At 40.6% G+C, this 12922-nt stretch overlaps 1 protein-coding gene across 2 annotated transcripts in view; it reads right to left on the reverse strand.

Moving 5' to 3' along the window:
• Window positions 1-12922, reverse strand: part of LOC148956381 (HMG box-containing protein 4) — a 113977-nt gene that overhangs the window by 25225 nt on the left and 75830 nt on the right. For both annotated transcript variants that reach the window (XM_089095101.1, XM_089095099.1), the window contains exon 3: window positions 7175-7261. In XM_089095101.1, coding sequence (XP_088951227.1) covers window positions 7175-7261 — 87 coding nt within the window. The remainder of the gene's footprint in view (window positions 1-7174; window positions 7262-12922) is intronic.

Consider the following 12922-nt stretch of genomic DNA (forward strand, 5'->3'; position numbering starts at 1 on the left):
TTCCAGAACTTAAAACTACGTTTAATAAAATGGCTGTCCAAACATTTTGATTGGATGTGTTTGAGGAAAAGGTGGGCGTGAGAGGGGGGTTAGTTGCCCTCAAATCACTTTCGACTATTAAAAGGACCCTAGCCCTTTGAATTTCCAATCGAATGAGCCTTTTTTGAGGTTTCTACGACACCGCCTTCTATAAAAACCTTATATTCCCCCAGGGTATAACTTAAAGCCCTTGCCCTGAGGGTTGTGGGAGAGTGTCCTCCTCAAAAACATATTTTCTATCTGAAAATCAACTACGCTGAACAAAATTGCTATCTCAAAATTTTGATTGGATGGGTTTGGGGAAATGATGGGCGTGTGGGGGGGGGGGCAAGTTGCCCTCCAATCAATTTCGACTATTAAAAAAGGCTCTAGCTCTTTGAATTTCCAATCTAATGAGCCTGTTTTGAGGTTTCTGCGACAGCGCCTTCTATAAAAACCTTATATACCCCCAGGGAATAACTTAAAACCCTTGCCCTGAGGGTTGTGGGGGAGTGTCCTCCTCAAAAATATATTTTCGATCTGGAAATCAACTACGCTGAACAAAATGGCTATCTAGAAATTTTGATTGGATGTGTTTGGGGGAATGATGGGCATGGGGGTGATGGCTAGTTGCCCTCCAATCACTTTTGACTATTAAAAAGGGCACTAGTCCTTTGAATTTCCAATCGAATGAGCTTTTTTTGATGTTTCTACGTCAACGCCTTCTATAAAAATCTTATATGCCCCCAGGGCATAACTTAAAACCCTTACCCTAAGGGTTGTGGGGGAGTACTTACTTTACTTGTACTTGTGGCGGGAATCAGGCGTTTCCACCTCGTCCGGCATCGATGATCTTGGAGACCTTCTTGGACCATGTTGAGCGATCTTCTGCCAGCTGCTCTGCAAAAGTAAGCCACTGAGTTGACCATCTGTGTCCGAACTTTCTGAATCCCCCGATGGGTTCAAGGTCTGATTTGGCCAGGTTCCACCAGTTTTTCCTCTGTCCTCCTTGGCGTCTCTTCCAGGAGCTAATAGGCTCGACTTGAAGTATTTGGCGAGGCAAGTATTCTGGCGGCTTCCGTAAAACATGGCCCAACCATTTCAAACGGCGTTCTTTAATAGTGAGCGCAACATCTCTCTGAATATTGCACATTCGACGTAGATCCGTGCTGGAGATACGGTCACGCAGCTGTATTCTGAGAATTCTTCGCAGACAGGTATGCTCAAACACCTTCAGCGTATTCTCATGCTGTAGTTTTACCGACCATGTTTCGCATCCGTAAAGGAGAACGGTGTGGACTAGTGCCATGTAGATTCGCACTTTCGTTCGGACACTGACTTTGCGGCGATTCCATAAGGGTTTCCGAAGGGAGGCAAAGACTGTCTGCGCTTTCTGTATTCTCTGTTGGATATCAGCGTCGGAAGATCCGTCAATACATATTTGGGAGCCTAAGTATGTGAAACAGTTGACTTTTTCCAGCTGAACTTGATTGACAGTTAGTGTGAATGGTCCTGTGTCGTGGTTAATAGCCATGAATTTCGTTTTCTCTGTGCTGACTTTCAAGCCGATCAGGTCTGCCCAGGCCACCACGTTATCAAGCATGTTTTGAGCTTCTACGGGGTCTGATAGGAGGCCAACATCATCCGCATAATCGAGGTCAGTCAGTGAAAGATTCTGTCCGATCTGAACTCCTGGATAGGACGACAGTGCATTTTCAAGCACCCAATCGACGCAATAATTGAACAGAGTCGGAGAGAGGATACACCCTTGTTTTACTCCGAACTCAACCAGGAATTCTTCAGTTTCTTCACCATAGACTCGAACTCGGCTCACTGACGCGTCATAGTATGCCTTCATCAGTTCAACAAACTTCAGCGGCATTCCGTCATTCTCTAGGATCTTCCAAAGTTTCTGGCGAGTGACAGAGTCGAAGGCGGCAATGAAGTCCAGGAACATCAAGATCAGGGGTAGATTGTACCTTTCAAACTGCTGGATAATGAGGCGAAAAACGAAGATATTATCAGTACAGCCTCTACCTGGCCGAAAGCCGGCTTGATTTTCTCGGGTTCTTTCCTCCCTTGCCCCTTTGAAGCGGTTCAAGAGTATAATCCCGAATATTTTGACCGCAATGTCTATAAGACTTATTCCGCGGTAATTTTTGCATTCGGTTTTATCTCCTTTCTTATAGAAGGGGAGAATGACTGATGTCTTTCAATCTTTTGGGAAAGAATTGGTCCTCCACACTTCTTCGAGAATGCCATGGAGCTGTTCAGCAGTGACCTCAGGGCATTGTTTGTACATTTCCGGGGGGAGGCCGTCTTCACCTGGGGCTTTGTGGTTCTTCAGGGTATTGATCGCTTTTAGTATTTCGGCTCTGGTCGGTGTATCCAGCTCGACGTCGTAGGTTTCTTTAGAAACGGCAGGTGGGAAAGCATCAGGGGCGGATGATGGGGATGGGTTTAGGAGCATCTGAAAGTGATCCTTCCATCTTGCTAAGCGCTCCTTCTGACAACTGATGATTTTTCCTGATCTGTCTTTGACTATTTCTGAGACAGCAGCTTTCTTACTAACGGACTCTTTCAGGATCTGGTAAAGCTTGCGGGTATCATGTGAGCGTGCTGCTTTCTCTAACGACACGGTAGCATCTTCCCATATTTGGCGACGGTCCATACGAACAGAGCGTTTTACCTGTCTGCGCAGCTCATGCTTTAGGGCCGCTCATCTTTTGTCTTCGCTCACCGACTATTGACAGGGTCCTAGTGGTAATCCAGTGCTGTCGCTTGATTTTTTCTCGGCCTAAGATTTAATAAGCAGTCTCTGTAATCACAGTTTTAAAGCTCTTCCATCTCTTATCGGGGGGCGGGTTTTCATCAGAACAGAGGGCGTCAAATTGGTTAGTCAGTTCCAAAATGAGGGCCCGGCGAACTTCTTTGTCTTGGAACTTACCGATGTCGAATCCGGCCTTGGGTTTGTTTTTCCTCCGAGTTGCAAGACGTAGCAAAATTTTTGCAGCAACAAGCCTGTGGTCAGACCCAGACTGCGAGCCTGTGTCCGCGCCGTTGTAAGAGCGAGAGTCCTGTACGGAGCTTCTCCAGCGCTGGCGTAAGAGAATGAAGTCTATTTGAGCCTTAGTGACACCGTCATTTGACGTCATTTCCTCCTCAAAAACATATTTTCTATCTGAAAATCAACTACGCTGAACAAAATGGCTATCTCAAAATTTCGATTGGATGTTTGGGGGAATGAAGGGCGTCGGGGGGGGGGGGGGGCCGAGATGCCGTCCTATCACTTTCGACTATTAAAAAGGGCACTAGCTCTATGAATTACTAATCAAATGAGCCTTTTTGAAGTTTCTACGACAACGCGTTCTATTAAAACCTTATATGCCCACAGGGCATAACTTAAAACACTTGCCCTGAGGGTAAAGGGGGAGTTGTCATCCTCAAAGACCTAATTTCCAAAACTTAAAACTACGTTTCATAAAATGACTGTCTCAAACTTTTGATTGGATGTGTGGGGGGGAATGATGGGCGTGGGGGGGCTATTTGCCCTCCAATCACTTTCGACTATTAAAAAGGGCACTAGCCCTTTGAATTTCCAATCGAATGAGCATTTTTTGAAGTTTCTACGACAATACATTCTATAAAAACCGTATATGCCCCAAGGGGATAACTTAAAACCCTTGCCCTAAGGGTTGTGGGGGAGTGTCCTCCTCAAAAACATATTTTCTATTTGGAAATCAACAACGCTGAAAAAATAGCTATCTCAAAATTTTGATTGGATGTGTTTGGGAGAATGATGGACGTGGGGGAGGGGGGGATAGTTACCCTCCAATCACTTTCGACTATTAAAAAAGGCACTAGCCCTTTGAATTTATAATCGAATGAGCCTTTTTTGAAGTTTCTCCGACAACGCCTTCAATAAAAACCTTATATGCCCCCAAGGCATAACTTAAAACCCTTGCCCTGAGGGTTGTGGGGGATTGTCCTCCTCAAAAACATATTTTCTATCTGGAAATCAACTACGCTGAATAAAATAGATACCTCAAAATGTTGATGTGATTTGTTTGGGGGAATGATGGGTGTTGAGGGCCCCATGTGTACAAAAATCGATTTCGAGCTTTCAAAAACGTACCAGCCCTTCGAATTTCAATCAAAATGTACTGGTTTTTATATTTCATTAGCCGTATCTTCTATAAAAACCTTGTATATGCCCCCAGTGTATTGATTTCTCACTTTGACTCGGGGGCCTTTGGGGAGTGTCATCCTAAAAAACATATTTTATATCCGGAAATCAACTAAGCTGAACAAAATTCCTATCTAAAAATTTTGATTGGATGTGTTTGGGGAATGGTGGGCGGGGGGGGGGTGTTAGTTGCCCTACAATCACTTTCGACTATTAAAAAGGGCACTAGTCCTTTGAATTTCTAATCGAATGAGCCTGTTTTGAAGTTTCTACGACAACGCCTTCTATAAAAACCTTATATGCCCCCATGGCATAACTTAAAACCCTTGTCCTGAGGGTTGTGGGGGAGTGTCCTCCTCAAAAATATATGGTCTATCTAGAAATCAACTATGCTGAACAAAATGGCTATCTCAAAATTTCGATTGGATGTGTTAGGGGGAATGATGGGCGCGGGGGGGGGCTAGTTGTAAATAATTTCTGAGACCACACTGGCTAATCATGATAAACAAAAAATCGCGAAGAAAGGAAGAAAACGAGGACAATTAACAGCCAGTGAACAAATTGAAAAATTATGCAAATATTTCGGTCAAGACCTCCGCTTGACCGTCCTCAGTGCAGAATAAAACTGATAAAAATATAAAAACCAAACCTTAAAATAAAAACACCAAACTAAAATTGGACGACCCTTTCCTAGTAACGGTGAAACTGGCTGTTAATTGTCCTCGTTTTCTTCCTTTCTTCGCGATTTTTTGTTTATTAGGGGGGCTAGTTGCCCTCCAATCATTTTCGACTATTAAAAAGGGCACTAGAACTCTCGATTTCCAATCAAGTGAAGTTTCTACGACGACCCCTTCCATATGAAGTGCCTCTGAGAAAAAATAATAATAATAAATACATAAATAATAAAACGTTGGAGCCGTATGGCCTTTACTATAGGTAACACTACAGCGTTGCCTCTGACAAGCAAGGCATGTTAAATCTTGTTTCAAAAGAAATCATGCAACGATTTTCACTCTATATAATTGGAGCATGAAAGTGGGTCATTGCATCTCACACCCACCCTCACCCCCACCCAAAAAGTTTTTGAAGAATAGGCATGCTACATCTTGCTTGAACCGTATTCATGCAAGGATTTACGATCTGTATGATTGCAAGAACAAAGTGGACCAGTGACCACTCCAACGCGAGCCCCACCGTCAACTTTCCTGCAGAAATGTAAGCTGTTTTTTCTCTTCTGATCGGCTTAAAACTTGCAGGGCTGGAACATTGGGCCAATGGGACAGAATAATGAAAACTTACAGAGGCGTATGCCCCTCCTCCAAACCTTTGCGCGAAAATTCTCAGATCCAGATGGAACTTATTGGGCATGAAACTAATAGAAAGGAGAAAGACAGAACGCATTTCCAGAAATGTATGCCACTTCAGAGCCAAACCTACCTTCCATGAGAAAGTTTGCATGAAGTTTGACATTATATTCAATCAGACTTTCTCCAAGAGATTTGAGACCAATGACTGTTTTCGTCGGTTGAAGCGCAAGACTTCATAGTTGGGGATTCAGCAGGATTTATTTCAGTCTACCTTAGGTAACCAAACTTTATATGCTTACAAAATTTCAGGGAGTTCGTGGAAACTAGGAAAAAAGAAGTGGAAACTAGGATTTCCACATTAAACTTTCAACGACGGTTTCCTAGAAATCTAGAAGAGATACTGATATTCGAATCTCAGGTCTCACAAAAGATAGTTCTATGCTACACGATTCTGATATTAAATGGTAACTAAAAAGATTATTTTAGAGCTGAGGTTGTTTTGTTTTTCTGGAAATCCTGGAATTCCGTAAATGTTGCAAAATTCATAGGTTCTGTCTCCATCTAATGATCGTCATACCTAAGAGGAGTTACAAGGTAGAGGCAACCGACCACAAAAACAAGAAAAGAAAAGAAAACTATGAAAGCAGTAGTGTTGCTCTGCAGCAGAATTAGCTTACACAAGATGTCAAAAATAAAATGAATAGATATCACTGTGAATGAAAAAATGAAGCCAAACCAAATAGAAACTAAAACGAGTAACGAAGCCAAATTTAAAACGAACAAAAATTACCACAAATGGGTATGGCGTTCCTGGTCCGTCATCCCCACCAAAAGGCTGGTGTCATCTGTTAAAAATATATGGTGAACAACTCTTATCTAATTATAAAATAAATCCCACAAAGATCCAACTTCAGTATTTTGTTGTTTTTCTTTCCTTTCAGTATATTTGTAACAACCACTTTACTGGTACTAGTCTAACATGTAACTAATTTTCATCGATATTTTATTCCTTTTAAATACATACAATTCCGAAATAATCCTGAGCATAATCAATTGACTTAACAAAACATTTAATTTAGGCTATCTATTCAATTTTCAATCGACACTGTTAGATTTAAAAATTAAATCCTAGTCCTTCCAGTAAATCCAACAGCATCATCTATCCAATATCAGAACAAAAATTTAGTTTTTTTCCAGAAATTTCCAATGTAAAAAAGCTAAGATAGAGACAGTTGAATTAAGCACCTCTTGATGGTTATGATATTAATAGTTGAGAAAAATTACAGCTTTCAGTTTCATTCTGGAGATTATCATGTGTTGATGTGTAGTACTATCTTGGAATATTCAACTTTGCTCTTCCTAATTTGCTTACCACTTTGTTTCCTTAAACTCAATTTGAGGGAACAAGGCTTGACGAAAAAAGAAAGGCTATTCACAGTGAAGATGTTGATTAAATCATATGAGCAAATTTACGGACATCCACAGTTGGGAACAATATATAGACTAGCGATTTCTGAAACTTCTAAAGAGATCTTAGAAAGTTTATCTGGAAAAAGAACCATAGAAGTAGACTTTTATAAGGTTCACAGGGAAATAAAGGATTGCCATTAGACAGAGTAAAGACCATCCATTTGATTAAACATAAACTAGAAGCAACACTTACCACTTATCCTTCGGCTTGCCCGATTGTCATCGGACGACTGATTAGTTCCAGTCTTGTGAGCAGCAGGCCTTGCCGCTCGTCCAATAGCTAGAATATATACAATATAAATAAGAAAAAAAAATATGGTAAAATATTTCTTAAGTTAAATAGACATTATATAGTCCCCAAACCATAATTTTAGCTGGGCGTTTTAGGGAAGAAGCCAAATTTTTTTTAACAAATTTGATTTTTCGCACGATCAGGTTAAATTTGATGTACAATTATGCTCTTCAGCGTAGTTTATTTTTATTTTATATGCACCATTATCTCGTCACTGTCTATTTCTTCTGAAAGGGCAACTACAAATTAAGGATAGACCTATCGAGAGTAGAGCAGTCTGTTTGTCAGCAGGCGAATTCGAAAAAAGAAAAAGATCGAACATGTGCAATTTTTAAAGAAAAACTAACCATATATAACTTACAGACGAGAAATAATAACCGAATGAAAAAACAAAACAACTCATTGCAGCTAAAGGCCATCCGAGGTTTTCCTCCTTCCTTCCTTTCCCTGGCCATTTCGCATAGTGGGGAAAATTGGAAGGGGGATCGCTCATTCGACATGATACTGAAAGCTCCACTACCCTTCTAAAGAATCAAAAGTGAAAGGATGGTACCCAGCCCCCTCCCAAGATCGTTTATGCTAGCCCTCCCCCCCCCCCGCGAAAACCCGAGAAATCTGATCAAAGCATTGATGTGCATTTTGGTCTGATCAAAGCGTCAAAGCCATTTAGTCCAGAATAGTCAATAAATCCAGCAAATATGCTTTCGCGGATACATAGCCCTCAATGTCCCTGGGCAAGGGCCAAACATAATGTAAAGTGCCAATCGTTTACAATTGCCACTTCATAATAGAAAAAAGGGGTATGTTTGACTCGAATGTCTGGTGGCTCAAAGCTTTTAGGGATTATTCACTGAATCAAAAGGATTACACAGTTTGTTTTACGAGGGGAGTCTAGGGGACCCGAAAAAGAACTGAAAAACTTTTTGTCCCTGATGAGTTTGAGACTTCGAGTTCGAGCCGTAAGTCCTTAGACCAAGAGGAACCCAAGGTTAAGAAATGTCTTCGTAGAAAAAAAAGAAAAAAAAAGTCCTTTGTCCAAGGAGGGATCCCAATGCAGAAGAAGAATTAAAAAAAACATGTTGATCCCCTTCAAAACGGAGCCTGACAAATGGTGAGAAAAGGGCAAAAACTTTTTCCTGGCTATTTAGTTGAATATAGGACAGAGACTTGGGAGGGGGGCTCAAACAATTGGAAACTGAAAGGTCGAGTACCCTTTACAAGAGTCGAAAGTGATAAGATGGCTATCAGCCCTCCCCTCGTGCCCTTTTTTTCTACCCAGCCCCCGTAGCCCCCAAAGACATCTGATCAAAGCTTTGAGTCTGTCATTTTGTTTATAAACAGTCCAAAAGTTCAATAAATATATATTTAGGGATAACATGGCACCTAAAGTCCCTGGGGAAAGGGCCGTAAAATATACGAATTGTCCATTGTTTACAGATAGGTTTTATAGTGGAGGGGGGGCATCAGGTCTTGGGTGTCTTGTGACGCAAAGTTTCAGGAATAGTTCCCCAGGTGAAGAGGATCATTTTTTTTTGGTTTGGGAGAATCAGGGTTTAGGGGTTCTGAAAATGGGCCAGAAACATTTTCTCACTGATACATTGGAAACTTACAGCGGTAAGTCCTTGAGCTAAGAGAAGCTTTGGGCAAAACTTTCTTTATAGCAGGGTCTCCCTCATCCCAAAAAAATTGAGCCCAGAAAGGGAACAAAAAACCCTTTTCCTCGATCGGCTCAAAACCTTAAGTCCATGGGCTAAGGGAGCCCCAATACAGAAGGAAAATATAAGAAATATTTGTTCGTCCAAAATGCAGCCCGACAAAAGGCCTGAAAAGGGCAAAAACTTTTTCCCGGCTATTTCATAGAGAAAAGATGGTTGTAGAAATTTTGAAGGGGACTCAAATTGGAAATTACAAGTCACTTTAGGCTATTTTAAGAGCCTGAAGTGATTAGAGGGTAACCAGCGCCCCTTTTGTCTCCTTTTCTCCTCCCCCCACGCAACCCCATTCAGTCATATAGAATTTTTAGATAGCCGTTTTGTTCGTAAACGTCGAAACATCTAATAAGTATGCCTCTGATCAACATTACCCCACGCAGCCCAAGTTGTCTGGGGTAAATTTGCCCGACATTGTGTTACCACAACGTTGCCACACAGTTACCCCACAATTGCCCATCGTTCATAGATTTAGAATAAAAGGTGGCCTCGGTTGATCTTGGTTGTCCGATCAGTTAGGAGCTATTTGGGATCGTTCGCTAGGCCAACATTGCCAGATTTTCCCAAGGGTACTCTCTGGAAACAACAAGCGCACACGAGTAAATCAAAATACCACTATGTACACCAGAATGTTGGCTAGGGGGATTGAGTCGAAATCAAATGAACCTCAAATTTTGAATTGGGAAGCGGGGAGAGGTAGATCAGAAGACACTACGTGTACCAAGGTCATTGAAGTAGCTTATCTCAAATATCTCCCGAATGAAAAGGGCGAGGGAGTTGACAGTTCCAGGTGCACACGAGTAAATCAAAATACCATTATGTACACCAGAATTTTCACTAGGCGGATTAAGTTGAAACATCCAAGGGCTGTTGGAGGATCTCCAGAATGGATAGGGCGAGGGAGTTGAAAGTTCCAGGTGCTATTGGGAAAAGGAAGGGGAGGGAGGACAAGGAGGCTTCAAATTTGGTTTTGAAGGGAGGTGGTAGGGTTTAAGAAATGTGTATACAATACATCGAAACCGTTTGGTGCAAAAAGCTTCCATGCGAACACATAATCAATGCAGGGTAACTAGCAAGGTAGATCAAAATAAACTATGTGTTGCCAGGTTTTTAAAACGGTGTATCTGCAATATGTTCGGAACGGCTTGGGAAATAAAGTTGAAAGTTTCAGGGAGTGTTGGAGGGGGTGCGGGGTCATAGGGCAAGTAGACGTTGAATTATGACTTGGGGAAGAGGATAGATATAAATCAAAAGACAATAAATACATCCAGGTTATCAAACAACCGATCTGAGATCTCTCGTGAATGGCTCAAGGGATGGAGTTGAAACTTTCAGGTAGTTTTGCGGGAAAAAGGGTGAGGGTCGGGAGCATTCAAAGCTTTTGTTAAGGGTAGGGACTAAATATATTGTTTCGTCAGCCAACCTCAACGTCATTGCACTGTAAGCCGATACGGGACTTGTAATCTATTTACGGCTAAGCAACAAGGTAAATCGAAAGATGCTATGTTCAGCCAGATTATATAAACTTCGTAAAAGTTGTACTTTAGGCCTATATGGGACTAGAATCAATTCCCGAGGAAATAGCGACGTAAATCGATAGACACTATATGTACCGAGATTAACACAATAGGGTGTCCCATTTAAATGGGGGTCGAACGCAATCCTGTTTAAATCCTGATTCAATGCGAAACCAAGTTATAACCTCATTTACTATCTCATTTACAAATGTCATTCTCATACATAGCCCTGCTGTGCTAGAATCTATTCCCGGTAAAGTAACGATGTAGACCGCTTGAAATTACAAGTGTGCAGGTTATCAAAATAACGTATGTGCAATATTTCGGGAACAGCATGAAGGATCGAGTTGAAATTTTCGGGGATGCTGTGGCACCAAATGGACTTTGACTTAGGGGGAGGGGCAGAGGAAAATGGAAAAAAACTTGCTATCCAGATTATCTCTGGGACATAACTGAAACATTTCGAAGGTAACTTGTGGAGATTGAGCTGAAAGTTTCAGAATATTTGGGGAGGGCGAGGAGGCAAGGCGACTTCATATTTTGTGTTCAAGGAGGGGGACAAATTTAGGCCTTCAATTCACCTAAAAAAGTTTGGCAGTATTAGACCCACCGGAAATTTAAATCAGGTCATTGTGAAGTAGAGAGGCAATTCAAATTAGTGAGAATGAATCATTTCTTAAAAAACCAAAAAGGGTAAATATTGTTTTTCTCCGATCAGCATAAAACTTTCAGGATGAGTAGGTTGCGCCAAGAGTACCCCAAGGAGGACAACGAGTTGCAGAATAAAAATGATTATATCCATTCTTTACATTGGCGCAAAAATCTTTTTTACATTGGTCAGCTTTATAATTTCACGCCATGTTGACATTTCAAATAAAATTTCAGGACCATAGGTACCTAAATCGAGATAAAAAAATAATAATAATAAGGACACTAATTTAGTTGTATTGGTTCGTAACGTCCTTTTAATATTTTTACTTATATAAATTAATTTAAAATACCGTAACTGTCTGATCTTATAAATTGGGTCGTTCGCATGGGACTCTAGGCTGATGGGCCCTATTATGCTTTGTTTGCTTGTTTGCTTGCGAGTCCAGGCAACTTGTCAGCCAACCAATTTTTGGAGTTTGTCACATCTCTTTTTGCAGATATTACTGAAGAATTCCATACTAATGTCACGCAATATTTTGAAGAGGGCAACAGTGCAGTGAAGGTGAAACAGATTCATTTTCAAAGATTCAGATTCATTTTCTTCCCTTATAAATAATTTCTTTCACTTCAAAGTGTTTGACCTAATAAAGTATTCAATATCCGATTTTGGTTCAGGTCAGTTTACGGGTGAAGCAAATGTTCGGCTCAACACATCTGTGTAAGGTTTGGTTTTCTGATACAAGATTCATCAAAAATAAGTAGAGAAACCGGTTGGCAGACGGAAGTTTGGACAGCTGCTATCGAATGGCCGCTACAACGTATAAGCCTAACATTAAAAAATCGTTGATGACCAAAAAAAGTTCCATCACTCATGCTGAACTATACTTTTCTGTTAATACAGAATCTCTATTTGTTAACGTAAATTAGAAGTGCATATTTAAAGGTAAGAAATGACTGTGTAACTTAAACAAAAACATATATTATGTTCCTACTTTTTTAGGTAGCTCATACTTAGGTATGAGATGTAAGGTTGCTAAGTCACTTGAAAGTTTAACAACCCGGGAGGGAGGGGGGAAGAAATTTTAGGGGCGTAAAATTTCAAATAAGTAATCTAACATTTATGATAATTTTGAAATCTTTGCAATTTTATTTTTATTAAAATAAAGAAGAGGGCGTAGATGGCAGTAAGCATAAGCAAATTGAATCTGAAATTTTCCTTTTACCCATATAAAGTAAGAAGAGTCAGATTTGAATAAATGAAAATTTTTGTTATTAATTTAATATTTTGCTAAGAAAAATAGTCTGAAAATTTTTGGGTGACGGGAGGGGAGGTTGCTAATCAAGATTTTGCCCCGTATCAAGAGAGGCCAGAAACACCGCTACTTATCATAAAGTGCTTTAGAATCAAAGCAATTATCTCTGTTGAGACTCTTTTTATGGCAAGACAGATTGGACATTTGCCCATTTGCCGACCCTCCCTCCCCCCGAAAAAAATGAAAGAACATGGAGAGGAATAATTATTTAGATTTAGAGCTTATCGTAGCATTTACAATGTCCCTAGTATACCTGTTTTTCTAGAAGTTATTAAGTTAACATGGACACTGAATGTCAAATTGCATGCATGAGATGATTTTATTTGCTGGCCAAGTTCAACAATTATCGGTATAAAGTTCCTTGTTGATCAAAAGAGTTTATTTGTTGATCAACATTATCCTGTTGAAACCGATTCTTGAAGAGCTAGATGCAAATAATGAGTAGTAACCGTTCTATAT

Source organism: Artemia sp. Qi Xiang Cuo, chromosome 1 (genome assembly GCF_049724085.1).
Source record: "Artemia sp. Qi Xiang Cuo chromosome 1, ASM4972408v1, whole genome shotgun sequence".
Taxonomy (NCBI): domain Eukaryota; kingdom Metazoa; phylum Arthropoda; class Branchiopoda; order Anostraca; family Artemiidae; genus Artemia; species Artemia sp. Qi Xiang Cuo.